The sequence below is a fragment of the Callithrix jacchus genome, chromosome 12, assembly GCF_049354715.1.
Source record: "Callithrix jacchus isolate 240 chromosome 12, calJac240_pri, whole genome shotgun sequence".
Taxonomy (NCBI): domain Eukaryota; kingdom Metazoa; phylum Chordata; class Mammalia; order Primates; family Cebidae; genus Callithrix; species Callithrix jacchus.
Genome location: NC_133513.1, coordinates 22,648,150 through 22,672,186, shown reverse-complemented (window position 1 = coordinate 22,672,186; position 24,037 = coordinate 22,648,150). Strand labels below are relative to the sequence as shown.

The window sequence follows — 24,037 nt, the reverse complement described above, 5'->3', positions numbered from 1 at the left end:
CTGGAAGCAACCTTATGTACATCAAAATGGGAAGATATATATTTATTTGATATATGTCAAATGGAATACTATGTAGTCATTTAAAATAAGGAAGTGCTACATTTACTAACACAGAAAAATTTACAACACAAATTAAGTCATAAAAGAAAGCCAGCTGGGTGCGGTGGCATGCCTGTAATCCCAGTACTTTGGGAGGCTGAGGCGGGTGGATCATCTGAGGTCAGGAATTCAAACCAGACTGGCCAACATGGCGAAATCCCGTCTCTACTAAAAATATTAAAAAATTCGCTGGGTGTGGTGGCATGTGCTTATAATCCCAGCTACTCTGGAGGCTGAAGCGGAAGAATTGCTTGAACCCGGGAGACGGAGATTGCAGTGAGCCAAGATCGCCCCACTGCACACCAGCCTGGGTGACAGAGGGAGACTCCGTCTCAAAAAAAAGAAAAAAAGTCATTGGGGATGGTGGCTCATGTCGTAATCCCAGCACTTTGGGAGGCTGAGGCAGGAGGAGACTTGGAGATGAGCCTGGCCAACATACTGAGACTCCTATCTCTACTAATTTTTTTTTTTTTTTACATTAGCAGGGCATGGTGGCATGCACCTGTAGTCCCAGCTACTTGGGAGGCTGGAGTGGGTGAATGGCTTGAGCCCAGGAGCTTGATGCTGCAGTGAGCTAGGATCATGGCACTGCATTACAGGTATAGATAATATCTTGCTTTTGTTAAAATGATCAGGAAAACGTCTGTTAAAACACCCAATTAACTGTTTAACAATGGTTATCTCTGGAAGGTGGATTGTGGAAGAGGGAACTTTTTGTTTCCTATTTTTTTAAAAAAAATTTACAGATATATGTTATTGTAAAAAGAAAATCCTTTTGTCCCAGTTCGGTGTCGTAATTTCTTTCTCCACAATAGTACTTAAGGCAGGAAAAAGCTACTGATAACCCTGAAGCAGAAATGAGGTGAAGTATTGGAGTGGTGCGTGTAAGGGTGGGACTGCACCTCGTAAGTCCAGTTTGCTGCTTACTACCTTCCTTAGTAAAATATTTAGATGAGGTAGTCAAAAGCCTTCTTAGATACGTGGGTTTTTAAAGAGCAACTTATTATGGAAAATGGAAAGGATGTTGATTGTTCAACTGTCTTTGCATTTGTCATAGAGAACAAAGCAATAGAAAAGAATGAGAGTTTTCATGTTATTATTTAAGAAAATACCTGAGTTGCCTTAGACAACTAATATTAAATACTTAAACAACATGAGATAGAGTGCCAAAGGTCAGAACATAGTATTTACTTCACTGGCCTTGCCCTGGCGGATAATGAATGGGGACTGATTTAATAGTGGCCAAATTCACTAGGCCATATTCACTAAAGTGCTATACAATGGCCAGTTAGGGACAACTGTGTCTAAAATGAGATCAAATCCTTGAGTCCATTCCTTTTAGCAGAAATTATTACAACCATCTTGGCAGGACCAAGTCTTTGCAAAACATGTCAAATGGATGGATGGCTTCATGACAGCAGAGAACCCACAAGCTTGAAGAGGCCTCCAGAGAGTTCACTCAGGATCAATGGGGTGCTGGCATCACCCTGGTCCTCTCTGTACAGTATCAGCGTCACAGCCCTGTGAGTTCAGTAGTAAAGGATCTGGAGTCCACAGGGGACTCCTAAGGAGGTCAATGGAATTGACATATAATGTAGCCAAATACTTAACAATAAGGTAACCATCCTTATAAAGGCTGACTTAGGCAAGTCTCTGCCTTCAGGACGAAGTTCACTGAAACAAACCTGGTAAATCGATGACTGTCTTTCAAGTCTCCAGGAAATATGGTTTCATAATTTTCCTTTAAAACCTAGCCCCAACTTTTCAATGTGTAAAGCATTGTGCCAGGTCTCTAGGGAGTACACAATGAGGAAGCCATATTCTTTGCATTCAAGCATTTATATAGTTATACAAAAGCACTTACTAATGACAATATGAGCAACTAACCTTTGAATGCTTACAACTTTGTTTCCTTTAAACCAACAATAGCCCCATTGGGTGGGTACTATTATTAGTCTCATTCTAAAACCAAGGCTCACGTAAGTTACACAATTTACTAAGGGTCACACAGTTGGAATGGTGGAACTGAGATTTAATCCAGGCAGTTGATTCCTGCTTAGCAAGTTCTGTTACAGAAGCATAAGCAAGAGAGACACAAAGCACAAAAGATTAGATATATTTCAAATATGGGATGATTTTAAAACTGAGAGGAGGTGGTACAGACACAGCCAGGGCCAGGAGCAGCTGGCAGTGAATGGAGAATGGAGAACAGGCTGGTTGTCAGTACAAAGTGAAGAGAGAGAAGTGGGAAATAAGACTGAACAGAGAGCCTGAAGTCAGATCACGAAAGGTTGTCAGAGCTATGCTAAAGGAGTTTGGATTTCTCTCTGTAGACAGCGGGAATGACATAAATGTGAACATGGAAATAATATGCTTTCTTTTGTGTTAAGAGTATTTTGGCAGAATTGATTTGGATGGATTGGAGTGAATGAAGATCAGCTGAAGGAAGACGGGTTCAATGGCTAGGGAATATGAATACTGGTCCTAAGTCCAAGGCCCACATGTCAAAGACATTCTTTCCTATGTAGAGTGCTCTGCTGAGATCTAGTTGGGTGACTTTGGCAAAGTCTGAGGCCTTGATTTCTTCACCTGGAAAATGAAAACATTGGACATGCCCTCTGACATTTCATCCAGCTCTAAAATTTTATAGTCTCTTGAAAAACCTCTTCTTGAATTGTTATCTTGGGTGGTCTTAGATTGTGTGTGACTGGAATTGGGGCTGATTTGTAAGAATGTGCTTGAAAATACCAACCCACAGTGTTTTCTTCTCCTGGGAAGAGAACCAAAACTCTTAAAAAATATACATTGTGCTTTCTATCTTTAACGCCATTTATAAATAACTACCTTTATTTTTGTTGCTGGGTAACTGTGACCCAGAAGAGTTGACTTTGCATAAAAGAAACCCCGAGTCCTCTAGTCCTGGTGTTTTTCCTATAATCTTCTCCTAGTGGCTAGAATAGAGATGATAGAAGAATGTTAAGTCCAAATAAGGTATTTTTGAACTTACGTTGTTGTTTTTAAAGCCACTGTGTTACCTTTTCCTAAGGTAGTACCAAATTTAAAAAGTGTTCCCTCCACCATAGCTCAGTATAAATCTACCATTATAATTTCCAATGGACTTACTCGTTAATGTTTATAGAAAATAACCTTCCCCAAACCTCCAACCTGTATTACAATAAGGATAAGATTTAGGTGGTGTGAAGACAGGGCAGGGCGACCAACTCACCCTAGTTTGCCTGGAACTCTCCCAGACATTGTACTTCAAGTCTCACCTCCAAGGAAACCCCTCAATCTTAGAGCCCAAGAACATCTAAAATCTTACCATGTCTTAATCCTCCAATTCCCCAAGAGGTTCCTGAAAAGGCCACACGAGGAAGAATCAGCAGCAACCTGTAAATATTTTATTATTAATTGTTATTGGGCTGGGCTGATCTTGACACCCCCACAGAGAGCTATAGTTAAGCTGTGATAGGGCACATGGCTCTCTGTATTTGCTCCTCTGATCCATACTTTAAGATCTTAAAAGCTAAGATCTTTTGGCCTGGAGTAAAGTAGAAACAGAAGACTGAAGCAAAGATGGACTTAGGTCTATGTGCAGGGAAGAAAGAAGAGAAAGATGGCTGGCTTGGGGGCTTTGGCTTGGTTCCTCTCTCCTAGCTCATGAAGCATGATGCAGAAGGGAGAGCCACATGTATATCATCTTTTATTGCTGAGTGACTCTTAGTGGTAAACGTGGCCTAATCCATGTCCTGGAATATTAATGGCATCTCTTCTCTAGTGATGAGCAAAGAGTGAGTGTGGAAGATAGGGAAGGACCGCCTTCACCCCCCAATGCCAACAACAAAACCAACCCAAAAGGCATGGAAGTGTCACTTTTGAATGTGTGAAACCTCTATAAGAAATCAATTTTTTAAATGAAGCTTATTTCAAAGTAATAGAAGCCTTTTTAGTTTCTTTAGTAGACAATTTATTTTGATAAACTTGCTCGATAACAAAAATACAAGTGAAGAAAATTATGTTCATTTTATACAGTTGTATTAACAATTTGTTTTGAAACTATTAATTGAAAAATGTTATAACCAATTAGAAAACAATCCTTAATAAAGTTTGGGATAATATACAGACCTTGATCACAAACTTCAAAATTTCTTGAGGTGATACAACTAAAAGTCCTGTGCAGGATCCTACCTACACGGGCCACTTGTTTCCTTCATGTTTTTATCCTTCAAAAATTTTCTGAAAGACAGGTTACTGTTTTGAATTGTGAATGTAAATTTAATTTTTTAAAGATTAAGTGGGTTGATAAAAGTTACTACAATCAGAGTAACTTGTGGCTAGTAGTCTTTTAATAAAGACAAAATAAATGCAACATGTTCTTCTCATGAAGCCCATGATGCAAAATAATAGCTAACAGTATATGCAAAGTTAGTTTCCAAATACTGTATTTTTCAGGGCCTTTCCTCTAAATCAACAGATTGTTTGTCACCAGGACTATTTATTATTTTCACTTAATAGATTAAACAGTGAATTCACAGAACATCAAGTGGGGATATCAAAGCTTCAGGCAAAAGGGTAAAAACCAATAGTGTTTTGGTCATCTCGAACATTAAAAAGAGCCATCCTTCAAAAACAAAACAAATGAAACAGAAAATAGGTTTATAAGAGGTGGAAGAGTCAGAAAAATTACATACACACATTAACAACATAGAACATGGATTACCTTTGGAAAGAATCATACTGAAACGTTTGCTTTTAATGAATTGAAGGTTTTTCATATTTATAGATGTTTAGGCATGTTCAATAGGAGCTTCCAAAAATTTCTAACTAATTCAGTCTTGTGCAAATAAAACCTAAAAATAGTTTTCAGCAGATTTTACAGTGATATTCTTAGGTATGAGAAGAATGCACACACTCTAAAAACAATGTAACAGACAAAAGTTTGACAAATGATTGCACCATAAAACAGTGTTTTATATACAGTTTACAAGATATGATTTCCTGCTATAAATTAATACTGTACTATATAGTACTTACTATAGTGACCTTTTTAAAAAGCAACTGCTGACAGTTGTCTATCTTTTCACTTATAGGATTTACAGAAATTTATACGAATGAGTCCATTTCAATGTCTGGTCTGAAAGAGTACAAAGACTTGACTTCACATACTACTTAATGGGATGGTTTAATCCTGGGTTAGAGCGCTAACTGGCTGGAGGGAGTTTTCCCCCATCAGCCCTGTACACACTGGACCTCCAAGACAATGATGTAATTAAAGACAATTTAATGGTTTGGGTAATAGATACAAATAAAACCTTAAATTTTGTAATCTTAAATGCAATGCCACCATAAGTGAAAGAAGTAAACAATGGGGAAATTCTTAGCAGCTGAGAAACTTTCTCTCCCCATGCTCATGATCCAGTTAAAAATATTTTGAGAAACTATTTACAATACAATTCATCTTTTGGAAGAGAAAAGCTCTTGGTCATATCATAAGTTAATTTGAACCATACTTTGCTAACACTTTCAGTGGTATATAATGGTAACAACCAAAGCTTTCCTTCAAAGTGATCCATTTGACTGAGGACCAATCAAATCACAATGGCAAGTGCAATCCCAAATGTCCACAGAACATGTCCAGTGGTATTCTTAGACTTGACTAGACATCATAATACTTGGGAAAAATAGTCTCCCTCAGGATCTCCCAAAGGTTTCTTTTACTTTGGGAAGGAAAAGTATGACATTCTCCCAGAACACTTAAGGAATGCACCACTGTGGTGGTCCATCTCTTTCCCCAGCTCGTGAGTGAGCTCAAACACTGGGGTTTTCTTTCACAATAAAATACTGCTGAATTAACAGTAAGATGGAAGACTGTCAAATGAGCCAGTGCGAAACATATCAAGCCCCTCCATTTCATAGTTTGAATATCTGAGGAGGTTGCCCCATCTCCGAAGTAATCATTCTATAATTGATAATCTGGCTCTTAAAAAACAGTGCATTCATTTCTGCTTGTGTGAAGCATAGGCCACACGGGACTCTACTGATAGGGACACTTGGGTCACCAGTTCACTATAAAGAGGAAAAACTTAGCTCCATTGCCATGAAACACCCTCCTGTCCCACATTTCAAACAGGAGATTTTCTATAGTGTTCACCAGGAAAAACAAGCATCGATGTGAAGGCATGGAAATGTGGAGAAGAGAAATACTGTATTTTAAAACTATTTTTGAGTTCAAGGGTTAGCTGCAATGCTTCTTTTAGGGAAAAACTTAAAGCTGTGGGTTTAGTACAGCCCTTTAAAGTAAATGTGAAAATATTACCTTTTAGCAAGCAAAGGCATATAACATAGAAAGAAAATATTGTATTGCTCAGGTTTTGGTAAAGATGTATTAATAATGCTTACAGATGTTAGTAATGAAATTAGTGTTTTAAATAGCCAAAATAGCCAGATATTTACTAGTGAACTTTCTATTTATGTAAAGTTGTGTGCTTGAACATATAAAATGCATTATTAATGTAACAGACTAAGCCAGTAGAAAAAGAATCTCTGTACAATAGACAACAGTTGCCAATAATTTAAATAGTGTCAGATTCCCCAAATTATAAGGTTTGACATGATCTTACCTTCTACTATCATGTACAAATAAATTAACCCTACGAAGAAGTTTTAGCTTAAATTAAAATTGCACCTAGAAAGGTATGGGATTATTTGTACCTATTAGAAAAACCTGTTAAAATCAAGGGCTGCTACAAAGAATGAGGTAAACTGAAGACTCTCTCCACTACGCAGCCTTCAGATAAATGGCTTTTTTTTTCTATTGAGTTCTAGGTTTGCACACCACAGTGTTTTGCTAGCAAAGCATTCAGAATTCTCTTCCAGGAACTGTTTGCATGTGTGTGTATATAAATGTACACACACATACACACACACATATATACACACTGTATACTGCATCAGCAAAATATATATATTATATATATTTATATAAATATAAGGAAGATTTCCCCCACCCACCCACCCAAAACATGTGTCTTAGTGATTTTCTTTTTTTTTTTTTGTACACAGAGAAGAGGGAATTTCAGAATTTTTACATACATTTTAGCAAACAAGTTTTGATCTATTGGCTTCTTGGTGCAGTAATGCATCAGCAATCCATTCTGGTGCCAAAGGCTCATACTATTACAAGGAAGTTGTGAACACTCATTTCTTAGGAGGTGAGGCCAGCCCCACATGAACTTCTCTTGCATCCCTCTGGTCCACCATGATACATAAATACTTAGACCTTTTTTTTTTCCACTAATGAATCATTAGACATTAAAAACGGAACAATAGAGTCACAAAGGGCCACATGCTTTTCAGTATAAAGCATTCTCCTTTTCTAGGTTGCTATCACAGTGCAGACCTGACTGCCTGAATATGCTCAGGAGATTTAGTCAATATTGTCTGTATTTGGTTATGGAAAAGGCTCTCCTTTTTTTTTTTTTTTTTTTTGTTTAATCCAAAGTGCATAGTGAGAACAAATGAAAGCATTTTTTTTCCTTCTCAGCATCAGTTTCATCTGAGCATCTTCCTATGAGAGGGTTGCTCAGATGTCTCACCTTTGTCCTCCCCACCCTCCAAAAATAAAAAAATAAAATAAAAAATAGTAAGAGTCAAGCAATTTAGACATTCATCAGCCTGGTAAACAAACTTTGCCAGCAAATAGAAGTCCTACTATTGTAAAGAAAATTGATAAGACAAAAAGTACATATGATGACCCAACCACTGTGTTGTTGGGTAATTTATAAGGTTGACCTCCGACTTCATTGATGTAAAATCCTATTGGAAATATTAGGGCAGCCATACAGAAAAGGATCACTGTAAAACAAACCAAAAAACAACATTAGTAACGAGGTTTGGGGATTTCAAAAAACAATGAAAATTTGGCACAAAGCAAGCTTATAAGAAGAGTTGGTCAAACCTGTTAAAACATGGGCCACTTGTCAAAAATTTGTATATATTACAGGTCACATAATATCCCTGAAGCCTAACAATACAATAAAAGCTAGGCTAGCCTTTTATGTAAGTTTTAGGACAATTCTGAACATCAGGATTAAGAAAGTCCTTCTTTAAACCTACTGAATCCTCACAAATATGATTCCTAGTCATTTACAACAGTAATTAAGGGCACTAGCTAGAGTCGGATAGGTGCTCAATTCCAGCTCTACTGCCTACTAGCTATATAATCTTAAGCCTCTGATTCCCTTCGGAAAATGGGTGAAATACTAGAAGGATAAATGTCTAGTCCCTGGCACAGTGCCAGGTAACAGTAAGTGCTGAATGAGTGCTGCATACCATTATCACCATAGTTACTATTCTGACAATTCTCTGTTCCTCTCCGTGTTAGTTAGAAGGAATTGGAGAAAAGGTACATATAAATAAGCACCATTTATCTTACTCTGATTTAAAATCAGCTAGTAGAGGCCGGACACAGTGGCTCATGCCTGTAATCCCATCACTTCGGGAGGCCAAGGCAGACAGATCACTTGAGGTGAGGAGTTTGAGACCAGTCTGGTCAACATGGTGAAATCCCATCTCTACTAATAATATAAAAATTAGCCAGGCATAGAGGCACATGCCTGTAATCCCAGCTATTTAGGAGGCTGAGGTAGGAGAATCGCTTGAACCTCGGAGGCGGAGGTTTGCGGTGAGCGGAGATTGCACCACTGCACTCCAGCCTGGGCAACAGAGTGAGATTCTGTCTCAATAAAACAGACAAATAAATAAAAAATAAAATCAGCTAGTAGAAAGAACCTCAGATCTCTGGAATGATTAGTAAATTGTCATAGTGGTTATCTTTTATCACGGATAATATTCCAAAACATAAAATCTCTGTCCTGTTTCTGAATACCCAGAGAGGTAGATTAAAGTCGGGGAGGGTGGGTAACCTTCTTTGAGTTTTGCATGTAAACATAAAGGAGTATATTATTTGCTAAAATGTTTCTAAAAAGATATCAGAAAACCCAGTGTCCAGGTAAAAATGATTCCATAGCTCAGTGTTTGAGCGAACAGCCTGCTCCCCTGTGCTACCAAGGAAATGCCCTTCTTAGCGAACACAAACTATTTACAGAGGCTACCTTTCCCAAGAAAATGTTTTTGCGTTTTGAAAGTGTATTGCTCAGATGTTCATTGCCCTTCAACTTTCTCTGGGGGCAGAAATATTTCTTCAGTGTGATGTGAGTATAAATTACTAGTCATTGTACATGAAGAGTTGAAACTTCCATTATTAACGGAATGAGAAACCTTCTCCAGGTGAAAACTATCCCCCAACAATGCTGACAGAGCCCTGGATAAACATTTCAGCTGACATTTGTCTCTATTTTTGTGTGTGTGTGTGTTAACCAATCAACAAAAAGTTCAGAGTTTTAAAAAAGTCAGTTAGGAGCCCTTTCCAGAAGAAATAACTCCAGCAATACAATGAAAAATAACATTTGCGTAAGTAAAACATCAGCTTAAGAAACAACAGCACTCTTGATTGCTTTGCACCATGTCGCTGTATTATTTTATATTACACAGACTTACAGCTTACTTCACTTTGGGCAAATGACCACACCAAATACTGTTACATGAGCAAACATGGCTTTTTTCAGATGCCCACTGTAGAACAAAGTAAAAAATTCAGGCATTACGTTTGAAAGCTTTTGGCCTTTTTGTTGCACAGTCAGCAGCAAATACCTATTAGTGTTGCCAATGCCCAGTTAGCAGTGTTGTCTGTCACCAGTTTCTGATGGTTCTACTGCTTAATATGGTCTGGTGAGTAAAATGAAACCAAAATATAGGTAGCTATACACAATCTAATTTAAAAAACAATGAGACAATATTATTGTTACAAAACAATTGTTTTTCTTAATGTTGACTAATCTCAAGAAACAAATAATTTAGAAAAGTACTTTAGGAATATGCAGATGTTAAATATGTTCACTGGGCTAACTTTGTTCCTATCATTTCCTATTTTCTACTGTAAAAAAGATCTATCCTTTATAATGGAGTAATACATTTGCAACTACAGAGTTTAATATTTTCCAAATTTGTTAGGAAAAAGCATAATCAAATTTTAAGGGAGCAAGGAAGCCCTATTTAATCTAATCTTAGATTAAATCCAAGGAAGCAGCTTCTCTATACTTCCTGGGGAGCAGATTTAATCCAGGTGGATGAGTTTTTCTTTTAAGCTGCTGTGAACATGAAGTTACTTTAGATCTTAAAATATTATTAATGCTAATAATATTAACCTTCGAAGACTGAGTTCTGGATCCTAAATAAGCTTGTAAAGACATAACTTCATACTCTCCATGGCACAGATTTCTTGGTGGCAAGAGTCAGAAATCAGGTGCACTGATAGATAAGGCTGGAAATCAGGGTGGCAAAGGAAAGGATAAGGGCCAGACTTGAAGAACAGACAACTCATCCTGGTTTCTCTTGCCCCTATAGGGAGCACGCATCATGTGGGGCTCTTTTCTGAGACATATTTCCCCACTGTGCAGGGCCATCAGAAAATATTATCCTCACGTTACTATAAAAAGTATAGCTTAACTAGAATAGAAATACATAAAATAAAGGACATTTTTCAGGGGTGGAGTGGAAACACTAGGGGGCACTCAATCCCTCTCAGAAGTGCCACCCCAGCCACTTGCTTTGGTAGCAAAAACAATGTATTTTAGGAAGCTAAACGCAAGGCAGGTTTATGCTTAAGTAAAATTAACTCAAGACATGTTAAGTTTAAAAACTAAGGTACAGAATAGTAGAAAAACTTTTATATAAATATGTATGTATGGAACACACACATATAGATATGTTTCTATGCACAGAATACTTCTAGTAGGAAACCCCAGAAATGGTAAAATTGTTGCCTCCAGGAAAGGGGTTATGGGACGGCTGGGCGGCAGGGCCAAATATGATTTCACCTGGTTACGCTTTCACAGATTTTGAATTATGCATCATTTGCACATATTATTTCAAAAAGTTAAATTACTTAACTAAAAAATAAAGGAAAAATACACTGCATTGGGGACAACTACACATACTTAAATATTCTCTGTTTAAGGTGAATGAGAAACAAAGATAATCTAGTTCTTTCCCTTTATTGGGTCATAAGAATCTATAGCTCATGAGAGCATTTAACATTTTGACTTATGCTACCTTGCTTTTGGTATTCAGAGCATATGCATTCCCAAATTTCAACTAAATCTAGAAACTAAATCCTTCTTTGATATTATTTTACTTCTTGAAGACTGAATTCTATCAGGATTAATGAATCTGTGAGTAAAAGATAAAGAATCAAATTCTCTTTAAATTTCTCATCAATATCCTTAACTTTAGCCACACTGTTTCTACAATTGCTTCTGGACCCTCTGTAGAAAAGAAGAGTCTCAGGAGGTCTGTTTGGCAGGGGAAAGAGCACCAACTTCTTTCACTCAGCTTAACCAGAATGGAGAGGCTTTTTTTATATCAAAGGCAACTTGATCTAATTTTAAAAATTAAGGGCAATACAGATTAACAGAGCCAGAAACATACACATTAACGAGTATAAATTTCAGAAAATACAGGAAGAAACAGAGGCTTATGAAGGATTATCACTATCCCACAGCCTTTAAGGATAAACTGAGTTTTAACATTAATAGGGATATACGGGATTGTCCCTTACCCCAGTTGTATGTGTTTTAAATGAAGATATCAAGTGAAAGTGAGCTGTTATATTTATTTTTAAAACCTTATGCAAACCTGAGATTATTTTAAGGTACTGAATTCAAAGTCCCATTCGCACAGGTATGGTTCTCCTGTTTCTTTAGAGCAGGATTTATAAAACTGGCTCTACTGCTATCTGGGGCCAGATAATTCTTTGTTGTGGGGGGCTGTCCTATGTATTTGTAGGACATTTAGCAGCAGCCTCCCTGCCTCTGCCCATCAGCATTCCCTTAGTTGTGACTATCAAAAATGTTTTCCGATATTGTTAAATATCCCCTGGGGTGCAAAACTGCTTTGGAGAGAAAGAAGCATGAAAGCAGAATTGCAGAAATGTCTTTCCTTCGTGCATTTTTTTTCTTCTGTTTAACTTAAGTCTCTGACGTATTTTGAAATTAAACCAATTTTGCAAAGTACAAGAGAATGTGTAATATATAAACTTATACCCTTGGGCTGAGCTTAATGGAGTAAGAAATGTTGATACACAATTATTAAATAACCAAATGTGTTGATTTTTCAGTGGTTACAACATGCAGCAGAAACTCAAAGTCAATATTAAAAAATATATCAACCACCTTCATCTAATTTATATTTTTATGTATTTGTTCTATATCTTTATTTTGATAGATGATACCAATAGCTTCAAGAAGAGGAAAAGACTCAGGCTACTGGTAACTCTGAGTCACAAACCTGGAATACTTATGTCACAATCTGAGCAAAAATAAAATTCATTAAAATAGCATTTCATACAAAGCAAAATTAAAGTTGTGGATGTCCTGGTCCTGCAGGAAGAGTTTTGAAGAAATGATGGGACTGTGTAGAGTCTATCTCACGGCCATACACAAGTGGTGCTCTCTGATGATTATGAAGTCCTTATTACTGATTCTTGATTATCTTCAAGAAAATACCAGTGTGGGTGCCTTCTAGACAAACTTAGTAAGCACAGGTTACTTACTTCCAGTGAATGCTATCCATCGAGCATATTTTGTAGCTTCTCTTCGCCAGTGGGAAGCCACCAGCAAACCACATGTGACAGTCAATGAAATGATTCCCATGATGATAAAAAACAGTGTGGTGACCCACTCCGGGGGAAGCCGGGGAGGGATGCACGTCCGGTCTCGTCCATGGATTGTTTGACACTGTCGCACGAGGCCCACAGTGAGTGCTCCTGTGGAGATGCAAAAGGTGGGAAGACTTTAGTGGGTTTGGACTGCCAGGGAATATTCCTCACCACCCCACCTTTAGTCCTTAAATCTCATTCATCTCTTTGTGGGTCATTCAAGCACTTAAATCCCCTGAGTCCTATTCTTCAGCATTCTGCTGTAGTTCATAACCTAGTAATACCTAGTGTAACATACCAAGTGGACTTAAAAAACAACAAATGACCTCAGAAAAGCCAAAACAGGCAGTTCACTCAGGCATTCATTAAATGCTTTTCTAAGTAATTTTGTCAGGCATTCTTCAAGGCTCCAGGGAAATAACAGTAGACAGGATGAGGTTCCTGCCCTCACTGAGCCTGTACAGTGGCACAAAGAACTGGAATTTTTGATTCCCAGATCCAAGACTCATTGTATATTACTTCACTTTGGCTGCAAAGAAAATCACTTTCCAGGAAATTGAAGACAAACTTGAAAAATGCCTAATGGTAATACAGAAATAAAATTAAATAAATATATTAAATGCTAGAAGCAATATATTTATGAAAGATAAAGGTCTAAGAATATTACAATGTAAGTAGTATTCCATTAAACGCAAGAAAATGTTGGAAAAACTAGGAGGGCCCTCTGCCCCAAATTTGGCACATTCCCCAATTTTTTATAGTGCACAAGTGTTCACACTGCCAAAACCATGGCTGGCATGCTTCACAGAAAATCACAAAGGAAAATTATGAGGGTAATTCTTAAAATGTCTCTCCCCATTTAAATAAAATAAAAATGATTTTGTAAAATACCAAGCATTATTTTTCCATAAATATGTTCTCATGTCAAACCCAAGGATGCTTCCCCAATCAAATTTGGGGTAAATTAATTCATAAAAACAGATTAGAAAGGTGACAGAGTAGTTTATCTTCTTCTCCAATGAGAGAATGTTTGCACTGTTACTTCTCAATAAACACTACTTTTTTTTTTTTTGAGACAGAGTTTTGCTCTTGTTACCCAGGTTGGAGTGCAATGGCGTGATCTCGGCTCACCTCAACCTCTGCCTCCTGGGTTCAGGCAATTCTCCTGCCTCAGCCTCCCGAGTAGCTGGGATTACAGGCACACGCCACCATGTCCAGCTAATTTTTTGTATTTTTAATAGAGACGGGGTTTCACCATGTTGACCAGGATGGTCTGGATCTCTTGACCTCGTGATCCACCCGCCTCGGCCTCCCAAAGTGCTGGGATTACAGGCATGAGCCACCGCGCCCGGCCAATAAACACTACTTGCTTCCCCTTCCAAGAGCAACCGAAAATGGGAAAATATTTACCAAGAATATAGGAATGAAAATTTCTGGAGCTATTACAAACATAGTAGATTTTTGCATTTGGGGTGATTTCTTTTTCATCTACATTTTTTTTTTTAATTAATAGAGACGGGGGTCTCTCTATGTTGCCCAGGCTGGTCTAGACCTCCAGGCCTCAAGCAATCCTCCTGTCTTGGCCTTCCAATGTGCTGAGATTACAGGTGGAGCCACTGTGCCTGGTCAGCTTTATTTTCTCAATATGAACACAAAAATAAAAAACACATTGATCTCAAAATCATAGCACTTGCCATGAACAAATGTCTTCTGTGAAGCGAGCTGGTGAAATTCCTAGTGCCATTTTGGGAAGCTGCCCTGGTGGGAGAAGACAGGGCAGGGCTGGACTTGAGTGTCCACGTGCATGTGTGGGTAGGTGGGGCTGCTCAAAGGAGGGTACTTTTCTGCAACTTGAGTCTGGCCATTGATAACATTTTTAGAAATACAGCAACTCATTGAAATAAAATAAAACAAGAAATCAGTTCTCTCAAAGTTGAGAGAATGGAGTCTTTGCCCCCATTGCTAACTCTATCTGACCATAACTCCTGAGTAGAAGAAAATAAACAAACTGCACTTTTTCTACCAAGTTATCTAATAATTAGACCCATGTGGTGATCTCTGCCAAGATGCAAGCAACATTATAATTATGGGGCTGTCACAGGCAGGAGGAAGGCAGACCGGATAGAAAGTACATAAATCTTCACAAGAATGCCCCACACTACGCCCCGACAGCCCCACCAGCTTCTACTTGGAGCTGACTGACTTCATACTCCAAACAGAAGTAAATCAGTTAAAAAACGGTGACACTATTTATTGCTAACCTTTTAAGTTTCATGGTAATTGCTTGAAACTAGAAGAGAGCTGAGGATTTGGTAGGGGCGAGTAGGCACCAGGGAATTGCATGACTGTTCTTAAACAAAAACACTAAAAAGTCTCCTTGAAAAAAAAAATTGTGGGAGAGGGAGAGTCATGATAAGGCATTTTATTGTAATTTTGGAAATAAGGCATTCACAGCAGTGCCCAAGAACTCTTAACAGGAAACTACTCCAGATCATTCAGCAAAAGACGTCTAACAGATTATCCTTTTCTAGTCACTGTTCCATTATAAAATATGTAATTGCTGGAAGAATAAACTACAGCAATGAAAGACTCTCTGACAAAATGCAATATTATGGATTCTTTGTTGTTGTTGTTGTTTTGAGACAGTCTCACTTTGTTGCCAGGCTGGAGCGCAGTGGCACGATCTCGGCTCACTGCAACCTCTGCCTCCTGGGTTCAAGTGATTCTCCTGCCTCAGAGTCCCAAGTAGCTGGGATGACAGGCATGTGCCACCATGTCAAGCTAAGTTTTTTGTATTTTTAGTAGAGACGGGGTTTCACCATGTTGGCTAGGATGGTCTCAATCTCTTGACCTTGTGATCTGCCTGCCTTGGCCTCCCAAAGTGCTGGGATTTCAGGTGTGAGCCACTGCGCCTGGCCTATGGATTCTTGTATCAGCAAATTTCTTCTCTATTTAACATACAAAGTCTGTACAGTTGCAAAGGCAACTCTACATACCTAGTGAACTTTTATTTACATTTGTTTTTTTTGCTGGCAAATATTAAAAACTATAGGTTCAGTACATCATAACTGAACTCTCTCTCCTCCAAAATATTTCTGAGTATCGTTATGTTGATACTCTTACTCTCTTGGCATTAGAAATTAAATTTAACTTAACCTTCTGTGCCTGTAGATTCTCAGTGAAATTGCTTTTCTCTTCCTCCTTCGTCTGTCTAGCACACCACACCAAGTGACTACAAACAGAACAAGTATGAAAATTACAGCAACACCTTTTACAAAACTGCAAATAACCTGACAGAGGTTTAACTTTAAAAGAACAGCTATAGTCCTGTATTTATAAAATTACTTATCACAATAAATCAAAACCAAATATTCAGCAGCTCTATTCTAGAAGAAAAAAAGCTAATGCTAATCAACAAACAGAAGGCATACTGTATATAAGAAAATCAATACACAAATATTTTACTGAGTGTCTCTCGTGCTCAGCAGAGTGGCAGTCAGAGATTCAACAACTAATACGCTCACACATTCAGTAAAAATAGACTTTCCTTAAATATACAAGGGCTAATGCCAACAGTGGTCAGTCAACATTGTTGTTAGAATTCATTTTCTTGAGTAAGACTCTAAGTCAACAACATTTATATTTTCCATAAGCTGACTGGGGGAATCTGTAAGGCTAACTGTGCTGTTGCTATTAAATCTTATAAATTCAGATACTGTTAGTACCCAGACTTTCACCAGGCCTTCAAATTTAGTATTTTACCTTCAATTTTAGTCTTTCCTGCCTGTATGTAGCTGCAGACTCATCACCTGCATTGGCAGTCAAGATCTTTTACTTCCTCTAAATTCCCTTAACACATTTAGTCTGTATCATACAACCATGAACTTATTTTAAGGTAGCTTCTTTTTACTCCCAAACAGGACATGAGCTTTTCAGAGGAGGGAACTGTACTTTCCACTCCAATGGAAACCCCAAAATGGTCTGCAGCAGAATTCATAAGCATTGAGTGTATTAAAAACAAGCTAAATTTAAAATTGCACTGCATTAAATAAGTTCTCTCCTAAAGATCTGTTTTAGTGTGATTTCTGTACACTTATTAAGCACAAGCTTAGCCATTCACTAATTTTTGTTTTATCCAACAGGTCTTTTTGCCTCTTGAAGGGGCCTATATGTATTTCCAGTCCCCAAACCGCCAATCCATCTGTACCCTGCAGCTGTTGCCTAGGTAACTAACCCAGCCAAATAAAAGACTGGTACACAATAGGAAAAAGGAAACCAAACTAGAAACTACAGCATCCCACATGCCTCTCAGCATCTCACCTGTGCAGCACAAAAAAAATAACACACAAAAGGAAAGTCATCATGAGTCTTACTCCATTAAGTGGGGGCATCTTAAGTAAAGAGGCTTTGATACTCATCATCTGTAGATCCAGACACTGTTAAAAAGATTTAGTACGGCCAGTCTGAACATGTCTGTTGCCACAGTGAGGATGATTATAAGGCATGTCATCACTACACATAAAAGGAGTGTCACAGAAAATCTGTAACACAGGGGTTGTAAGGCAGAAAGGCGCACACCCACCAGTCTGTTGGAGCAAATCATGGGAGTGCTTGCCAACCTGACCAGAGACAGGGTTTTCCCATACAGGGTTGGACTTGAGCAAGAATAGTGAAGTTAACATTAGCTATTGTCTTCTTCCATCTTCTTGTTAAATTTTCCTACTACTGACAATTTTCTCTTCCTCTCATGGGGCTCTCCCTGTCAGCTCTAGGTACTGTGATCTGGTGTGCCCGATCCCTACCACAGATGTGGATCTCTTGCTCTAGTTTCTCCTTGGGGAAATAGAATCTGTTCTTGGCAAGTCGCTTCACTGGTTACATAGGCCAAAAAATGCTCTACCACAGATGTCTTAATGATTGATACAAGCTTAATATACTGCCTCTCCCAAAAGCATTTGTATTTGAGTAAGGGGCAGTATCCCAATTAAACTGAAATTACAGAGTTTCCTGTTTTAGCAATGGGCTGGCTGTAAGATAGAAGGGCAACAGGAAGGGGAAGGTCCCGATGTATGCAGCCCTGCTTACCTCCCTAGGTAAGTCAGACCCTGGCAGCTCGCCCTCTGAATGAGTAGAAACACAAAAACAAAACAACAGACTACAGGTAATTTAAAAACTTCACACACTTATTTTTTTTTCCTCTAGAAACATAGCTAGTGGTGACGATTTTTATTTGCTATGATTTCTAAGTTGTATCTTAGGATATAGGTGCTTATAAAATAGCTAATTGGCCAAAAAAAGAATAAACAAGTAAAACAAAGAACCTTAATGAATCACCCCTGGACACTGTCTGAAAACCTGAGTAACATAAGAGGCTGAGCCCTCTCTCCACTGTAGTAATAGCATCTCCTCCTGTGACTTTCACCTGTTCTTACCCTCCAGGGAGTTTCTAGTCACTGGTCCCGACACTTTCTCCCCATCTTTCACTTTCCTCTTGTCTTCCTCTCTTTCCCTATCCAGCCGAGAGTCCTTGATCCATTATGTTACCAATTTTTATCTTTTCATTGCATCCACCTGGCAAAAATGATAGCCCTGACTCAACAGAAATTTCTTACTTCTTGTACTAACCTCCAGGTTGCGGAATTCTGATGGGGAAAATGGCATCGGAGCAGAGGGGTGCTGCTGTAAACTTCTAAATTTTAATCTTGGGGCCATCGCCTCTGTCCAGAAACTAATTAGGTCTCATTAATTCAGTCCTTCACCGTTCTTTGCTAAGGCTGTTCCAAGTCTCCTGCACACTCCTTAAATATAAAAATCTACCACCTCCTTAACATTCAGTAGGTATCAGTCTCCATTATTTCTCAGGAAAAAAAAAAAAAGAGGCCATCAGACAGCAACTCCTCAACTGTCCACCATCAAACTTACAAATGTATCTGAACACATTCATTAATTCATCCTCACAATCCTTCTCCTTGTGTTTTGGATCCCATCCCCTCTCACTTTCTTTGGGATCTTGCCTAACACATTATTTTCTCTTTTCATATCTATCCTCTTCTGGATCTCAATCTCCCCTACCACAAAACAAAACTATCCCATATGCCAACACATCATGTTTTCTGTTTCTGTCTTGCTTTGTCTAACCTCCTTACACCCAGTCTTGGCCAGATTTCCTCCTCTTCTGCTGCCTCCACTTCCCAGAGTCTCATTCATTCTTCAACCTACTGAAACTTGGCTTTTGCCCCAACTATCCCTTTCATAGAGCTCTTGTGAAGCTCACTCACTCCATGTCACCAACTCTAAAGGATGCTTGTCTTAACATTTTAAGTCCTGGGTCCCCACATTTTAGCAGCATTTGATATAGCTTTCTCAAACACATTTCCTTTGGTTTCGGTAACTCCCTCCACATCTACTGGTTTCTTTAGTTTCTCCGTCTTTCATACACACATTTTTCTTTCCCATTTGTTAAAATTTTTGTTCTTCAGGGATCTTTCTTGGAACTGGTTCTTCTATAGTGACTCTCTCTGCTTTAAATCCAAACTCTTTAAAATGGGTTGTAAGGGTCTGGATTACACTGCTTCTACTTCTCTTTCACTTAATTACTTTTCACACTTGATGCTCAAATTCTTAGATTAATTCTTAATTCACATATCTCCTTATATTACACACATGCAGGCCCTCACATATGCTGGTCCCTCTGCCTACAGTACTCTTCCAAACCTCTTTTCGTGGCTACTACCTATGACTAGAAATTACAGTTGCGGCTTAGAAGTCGCTTCTGGGATATCTTCCTTGACAAGCTCCTACACTCCCATCCCGAGTAGAGTGCTTGTCCCCTGGGCTCCTATCAAAGCATTGTATCTCCTTACTGAACCTGATGAGATCATGGAAACCCCTAAATTTGTAGCATCTGCATTAGGGGCAGCATGTGAATTTGTGGAGAACTGTGTCCTTAACTTGTGAGGTCTGTACTAACTCCAGGTAATTAAGAGTCAGAGTTGAATTGTCCTATAGTGTACTGACTTGGGGTAAGAAAAGAGGACATATCTTTCCATGAAAACGTATACATCAATATTCACAGCAGTATTATTCATAATAGCCAAAAAGTGGAATACAAATATCCATCGACTGATGAATAAAAAACAAAATAGAATATCCATACAATAAATACTTTTTCAGCAATTAAAAAAAAGAACTACTGATACATGTTACAACATGGATAAACCTTGAAAACAAAATGCTTTGTGGAAGCAGCCAGACACAAAAGACCACATATTACATGATTCCGTTTACATGAAATGTCCAGAATAGGCAGATCCAAACACGCAGAAAAGAGACTAGGTTGCCAGGGGATGGAGGAAAAAAAAATTGGGAAGTACAGGGTTTCTTTTTCTTGGAATGTTACAAATATTTTGGAATTAGACATTGGTGATAGTTGCACAATTCTATATGAAAATTCATATATGTGAATACATGAAAAACCACTACATTGTACTTTTATTTTTCTGGCCATTTTAAAGACTTTATAAATTGTACACTTTAAAAGGTGAAGATTACCTCAAAAGAAATCCATTAATCATTTAGATAAATATTAACAAATTCAGTAGCATATCAAAGCTTTACTCAAATATAGCTCCATTCTCTCCCTTGTTTTTGAACTATTATTATGCAAATTGCATGTATGCACTATAAACCTATCAACATTTTTACAATTGATTTAAAAGAAAAAAGCAGTTATAAGCAAAAATACATTCATATTGACTTTTACTTTTACCTATGCAGTTACTTTTACCAGTGCTCTTTATTTCTTTATGTGGATCCAAAATATTGACTAGTGTCTTTTTATTTCAGCCTAAGGACACATTTTAGTATTTCTTATAGAACACATCTACTTGAGATGAATTGTCTCCAGTTTTGTTTACCTTGCAATGTCTAAATTTCTCCTTTATTTTTGATGTATAGTTTTGCTGGATATAAAATTACTGATTGACAGTCTTTTTTATGGGACAGAGTCTCACTGTTTTCCTGGCTGGACGGCAGTGTCATGATTTCAGCTCACTGAAACCTCTGCCTACCAGGTTTCAAGTGATCTTTCCACCTCTGCCTCTTGAATAGCTGGGATTACAGGCATGTGCCACCACATCCAGGTAGTTCTTTAGTATTTTTAGTAGAGATGGTATTTCACCATGTTGGCCAGGCTGGTACTAACTCCTGACCTCAAGTAATCTGCTTGCCTTGGCCTCCCAAAGTGCTGACATGACAGGCATGAGCCATTGCACCCAGCTGAGAGTTTTTCTTACAGCACTTTGAACATGTCCTATGGTACACTGGCCTAATAGTTTTTGATGAGAAGTCAGCCATTAACAGTATTCAGAAGTCAGAAGTCAACAGTTAACAGGGAATCTCTTGCATATGAGGATTTACTGTTTTCCTGCTGCCTTCAAGATTCTCTTATGTCTTTGGCTTTCAATCACGATGTTACTGAATGTATATTACTTTGAGTCTATCCTACTTAGAATCTGTTTACAGATAAACAATGAAATGAAGGCAGAAATAAAGAAGTTCTTTGAAACCAATGGGAACAAAGACACAATATACCAGAATCTCTGGGAAACATTTAAAGCAGTCTCCAGAGGAAAATATATAGCAATAAGTGCCCACATGAGAAGAGTGGAGAGATCCAAAATTGACACCCTAACGTCAAAATGGAAAGAGCTGGAAAAGCAACATCAAAAAAACTCAAAACCTAGGAGAAGACAAGAAATAACTAAGATCAGAGCAGAACTGAAGGAGATAGTGACATGAAAAACCCTTAAAAAAATCAACAAATCCAAGAGCTGGTTTTTTGAAAAGATCAACAAAACAGACCACTAGCCAGACTGATAAAAGAGAAAAGAGAGAATAACCAAATAGATGCAATAAAAAATAATAAAGGGAAAATCACCACAGATTCCACAGAAATTCAAACCATCATTAGAGAATATTACAAACAACTCTATGCATATAAACTAGTTAACCTGGAAGAAATGGATAAATTCGTGGACACTTGTGTCCTCCCAAGCCTAAACCAGGAGGAAGCCAAAACTATGAATAGACCAATAACAAGGTCTGAAGTCGAGGCAGCAATTAAGAGCCTACCACACAAAAAAAGCCCAGGTCCAGATGGGTTCACAGCCGAATTCTACCAGACACACAAAGAGGAACTGTTACCATTCCTTCTGAAACTATTGCAAATAATCCAAAAAGAGGGAATCCTTCCCAAATCATTTTATAAGACCAACATCATCCTGATACCAAAACCTGGCAGAGACTCAACAAGAAAAGAAAACTTCAGGCCAATATCCATGATGAACATAGATGCAAAAATATTCAATAAAATACTGGCAAGCCGATTGCAACAGCACATCAAAAAGCTTATCCACCATGATCAAGTAGGATTCATCCCGGGGATGCAAGGCTGGTTCAACATACGCAAGTCTATAAACATAATTCACCACATAAACAGAACCAAAGACAAAAACCACATGATTATCTCAATTGATGCAGAGCAGGCCTTTGACAAAATTCAACAGCCCTTGATGCTAAAAACCCTCAATAAACTCGGTATTGATGGAATGTATCTCAAAGTAATAAAAGCTATTTACGACAAACCAACAGCCAATATCTACTGAATGGGCAAAAACTGGAAGCATTCCCTTTGAAATCGGCACTAGACAAGGATGCCCCCTTTCACCACTCCTATTCAATATAGTACTGGAAGTTCTAGCCAGAGCAATCAGGCAAGAAAAAGAAATAAAAGGTATTCAAATAGAAAAGGAGGAAGCCAAATTGCCTCTATTTGCAGACGACATGATAGTATATCTAGAAGACCGCAGTGTCTCAGCCCAAAAACTCCTGAAACTGATAAGCAACTTCAGCAAAGTCTCAGGATGTAAAATCAATGTGCAAAAATCACAAGCATTCCTCTACACCAATAACACACTTAAAGAGAGCCAAATCAAGAACGAACTGCCATTCACAATTGCTACAAAAAGAATAAAATACCTAGGAACACAACTCACAAGGAACATAAGGGACCTCTTCAAGAAGAACTACAAACCACTGCTCAACAAAATAAGAGAGGACACAAACAGATGGAGAAACATTCCATGTTCATGGTTAGGAAGAATCAATATCGTGAAAATGGCCATACTGCCCAAAGTAATTTACAGACTCAAAGCTACCATTGACTTTCTTCACAGAACTGGAAAAAACCACCTTGAACTTCATACGGAACCAAAAGAGAGCCCGCATAGCCAAGTCAATTCTAAGCAAAAAGAACACAGCAGGTGGCATCACACTACTGGACTTCAAACTATACTACAAGGCTACAGTAATCAAAACAGCATGGTACTGGTACCAAAACAGAGATATAGACCAATGCAACAGAACAGAGGCCTCAGAGGCAACACAACATATCTCCAACCATACAGTCTTTGATAAACGTGACAAAAACAAGCAATGGGGAAAGGATTCCCTGTTTAATAAATGGTGTTGGGAAAACTGGCTAGCCATGTGCAGAAAGCAGAAACTGGACCCCTTCCTGACACCTTACACTAAAATTAACTCCAGATGGATGAAAGACTTAAACATAAGACCTGGCACCATAAAAACCCTAGAAGAAAATCTAGGCAAAACCATCCAGGACATAGCAGTAGGCAAGGACTTCATGACCAAAACACCAAAAGCATTGGCAGCAAAAGCCAAAATAGACAAATGGGACCTAATCAAACTCCACAGCTTCTGCACAGCAAAAGAAACAGTCACTAGAGTGAATCGGCAACCAACAGAATGGGAAAAAATGTTTGCAGTTTACCCATCTGACAAAGGGCTGATATCCAGGATTTACAAAGAACTAAAACAGATCTACAAGAAAACAACAAACAAGCCCATTCAAAAGTGGGCAAAGGATATGAACAGACACTTTACAAAAGAAGACATACATGAGGCCAACAAACATATGAAAAAACGCTCATCATCACTGGTCATCAGAGAAATGCAAATCAAAACCACATTGAGATACCATCTTATGTCAGTTAGAATGGCGATCATTAAAAAATCTGGAGACAACAGATGCTGGAGAGGATGTGGAGAAATAGGAACACTTTTACACTGCTGGTGGGAATGTAA

At 38.2% G+C, this 24,037-nt stretch overlaps 1 protein-coding gene across 1 annotated transcript in view; it reads right to left on the bottom strand.

Moving 5' to 3' along the window:
• Positions 1 to 7,135: 7,135 nt before the first annotated feature.
• MOSMO (modulator of smoothened) overlaps positions 7,136 to 24,037 on the bottom strand; it is an 83,005-nt gene continuing 66,103 nt past the window's right edge. The window contains exons 2-3 of the mRNA XM_054242680.2: positions 12,770 to 12,982; positions 7,136 to 7,953 (exon numbers count right to left, since the gene is read on the bottom strand). Of these exons, the coding sequence (XP_054098655.1) occupies positions 7,769 to 7,953; positions 12,770 to 12,982 (398 nt within the window). The 3' untranslated portion in view covers positions 7,136 to 7,768. The remainder of the gene's footprint in view (positions 7,954 to 12,769; positions 12,983 to 24,037) is intronic.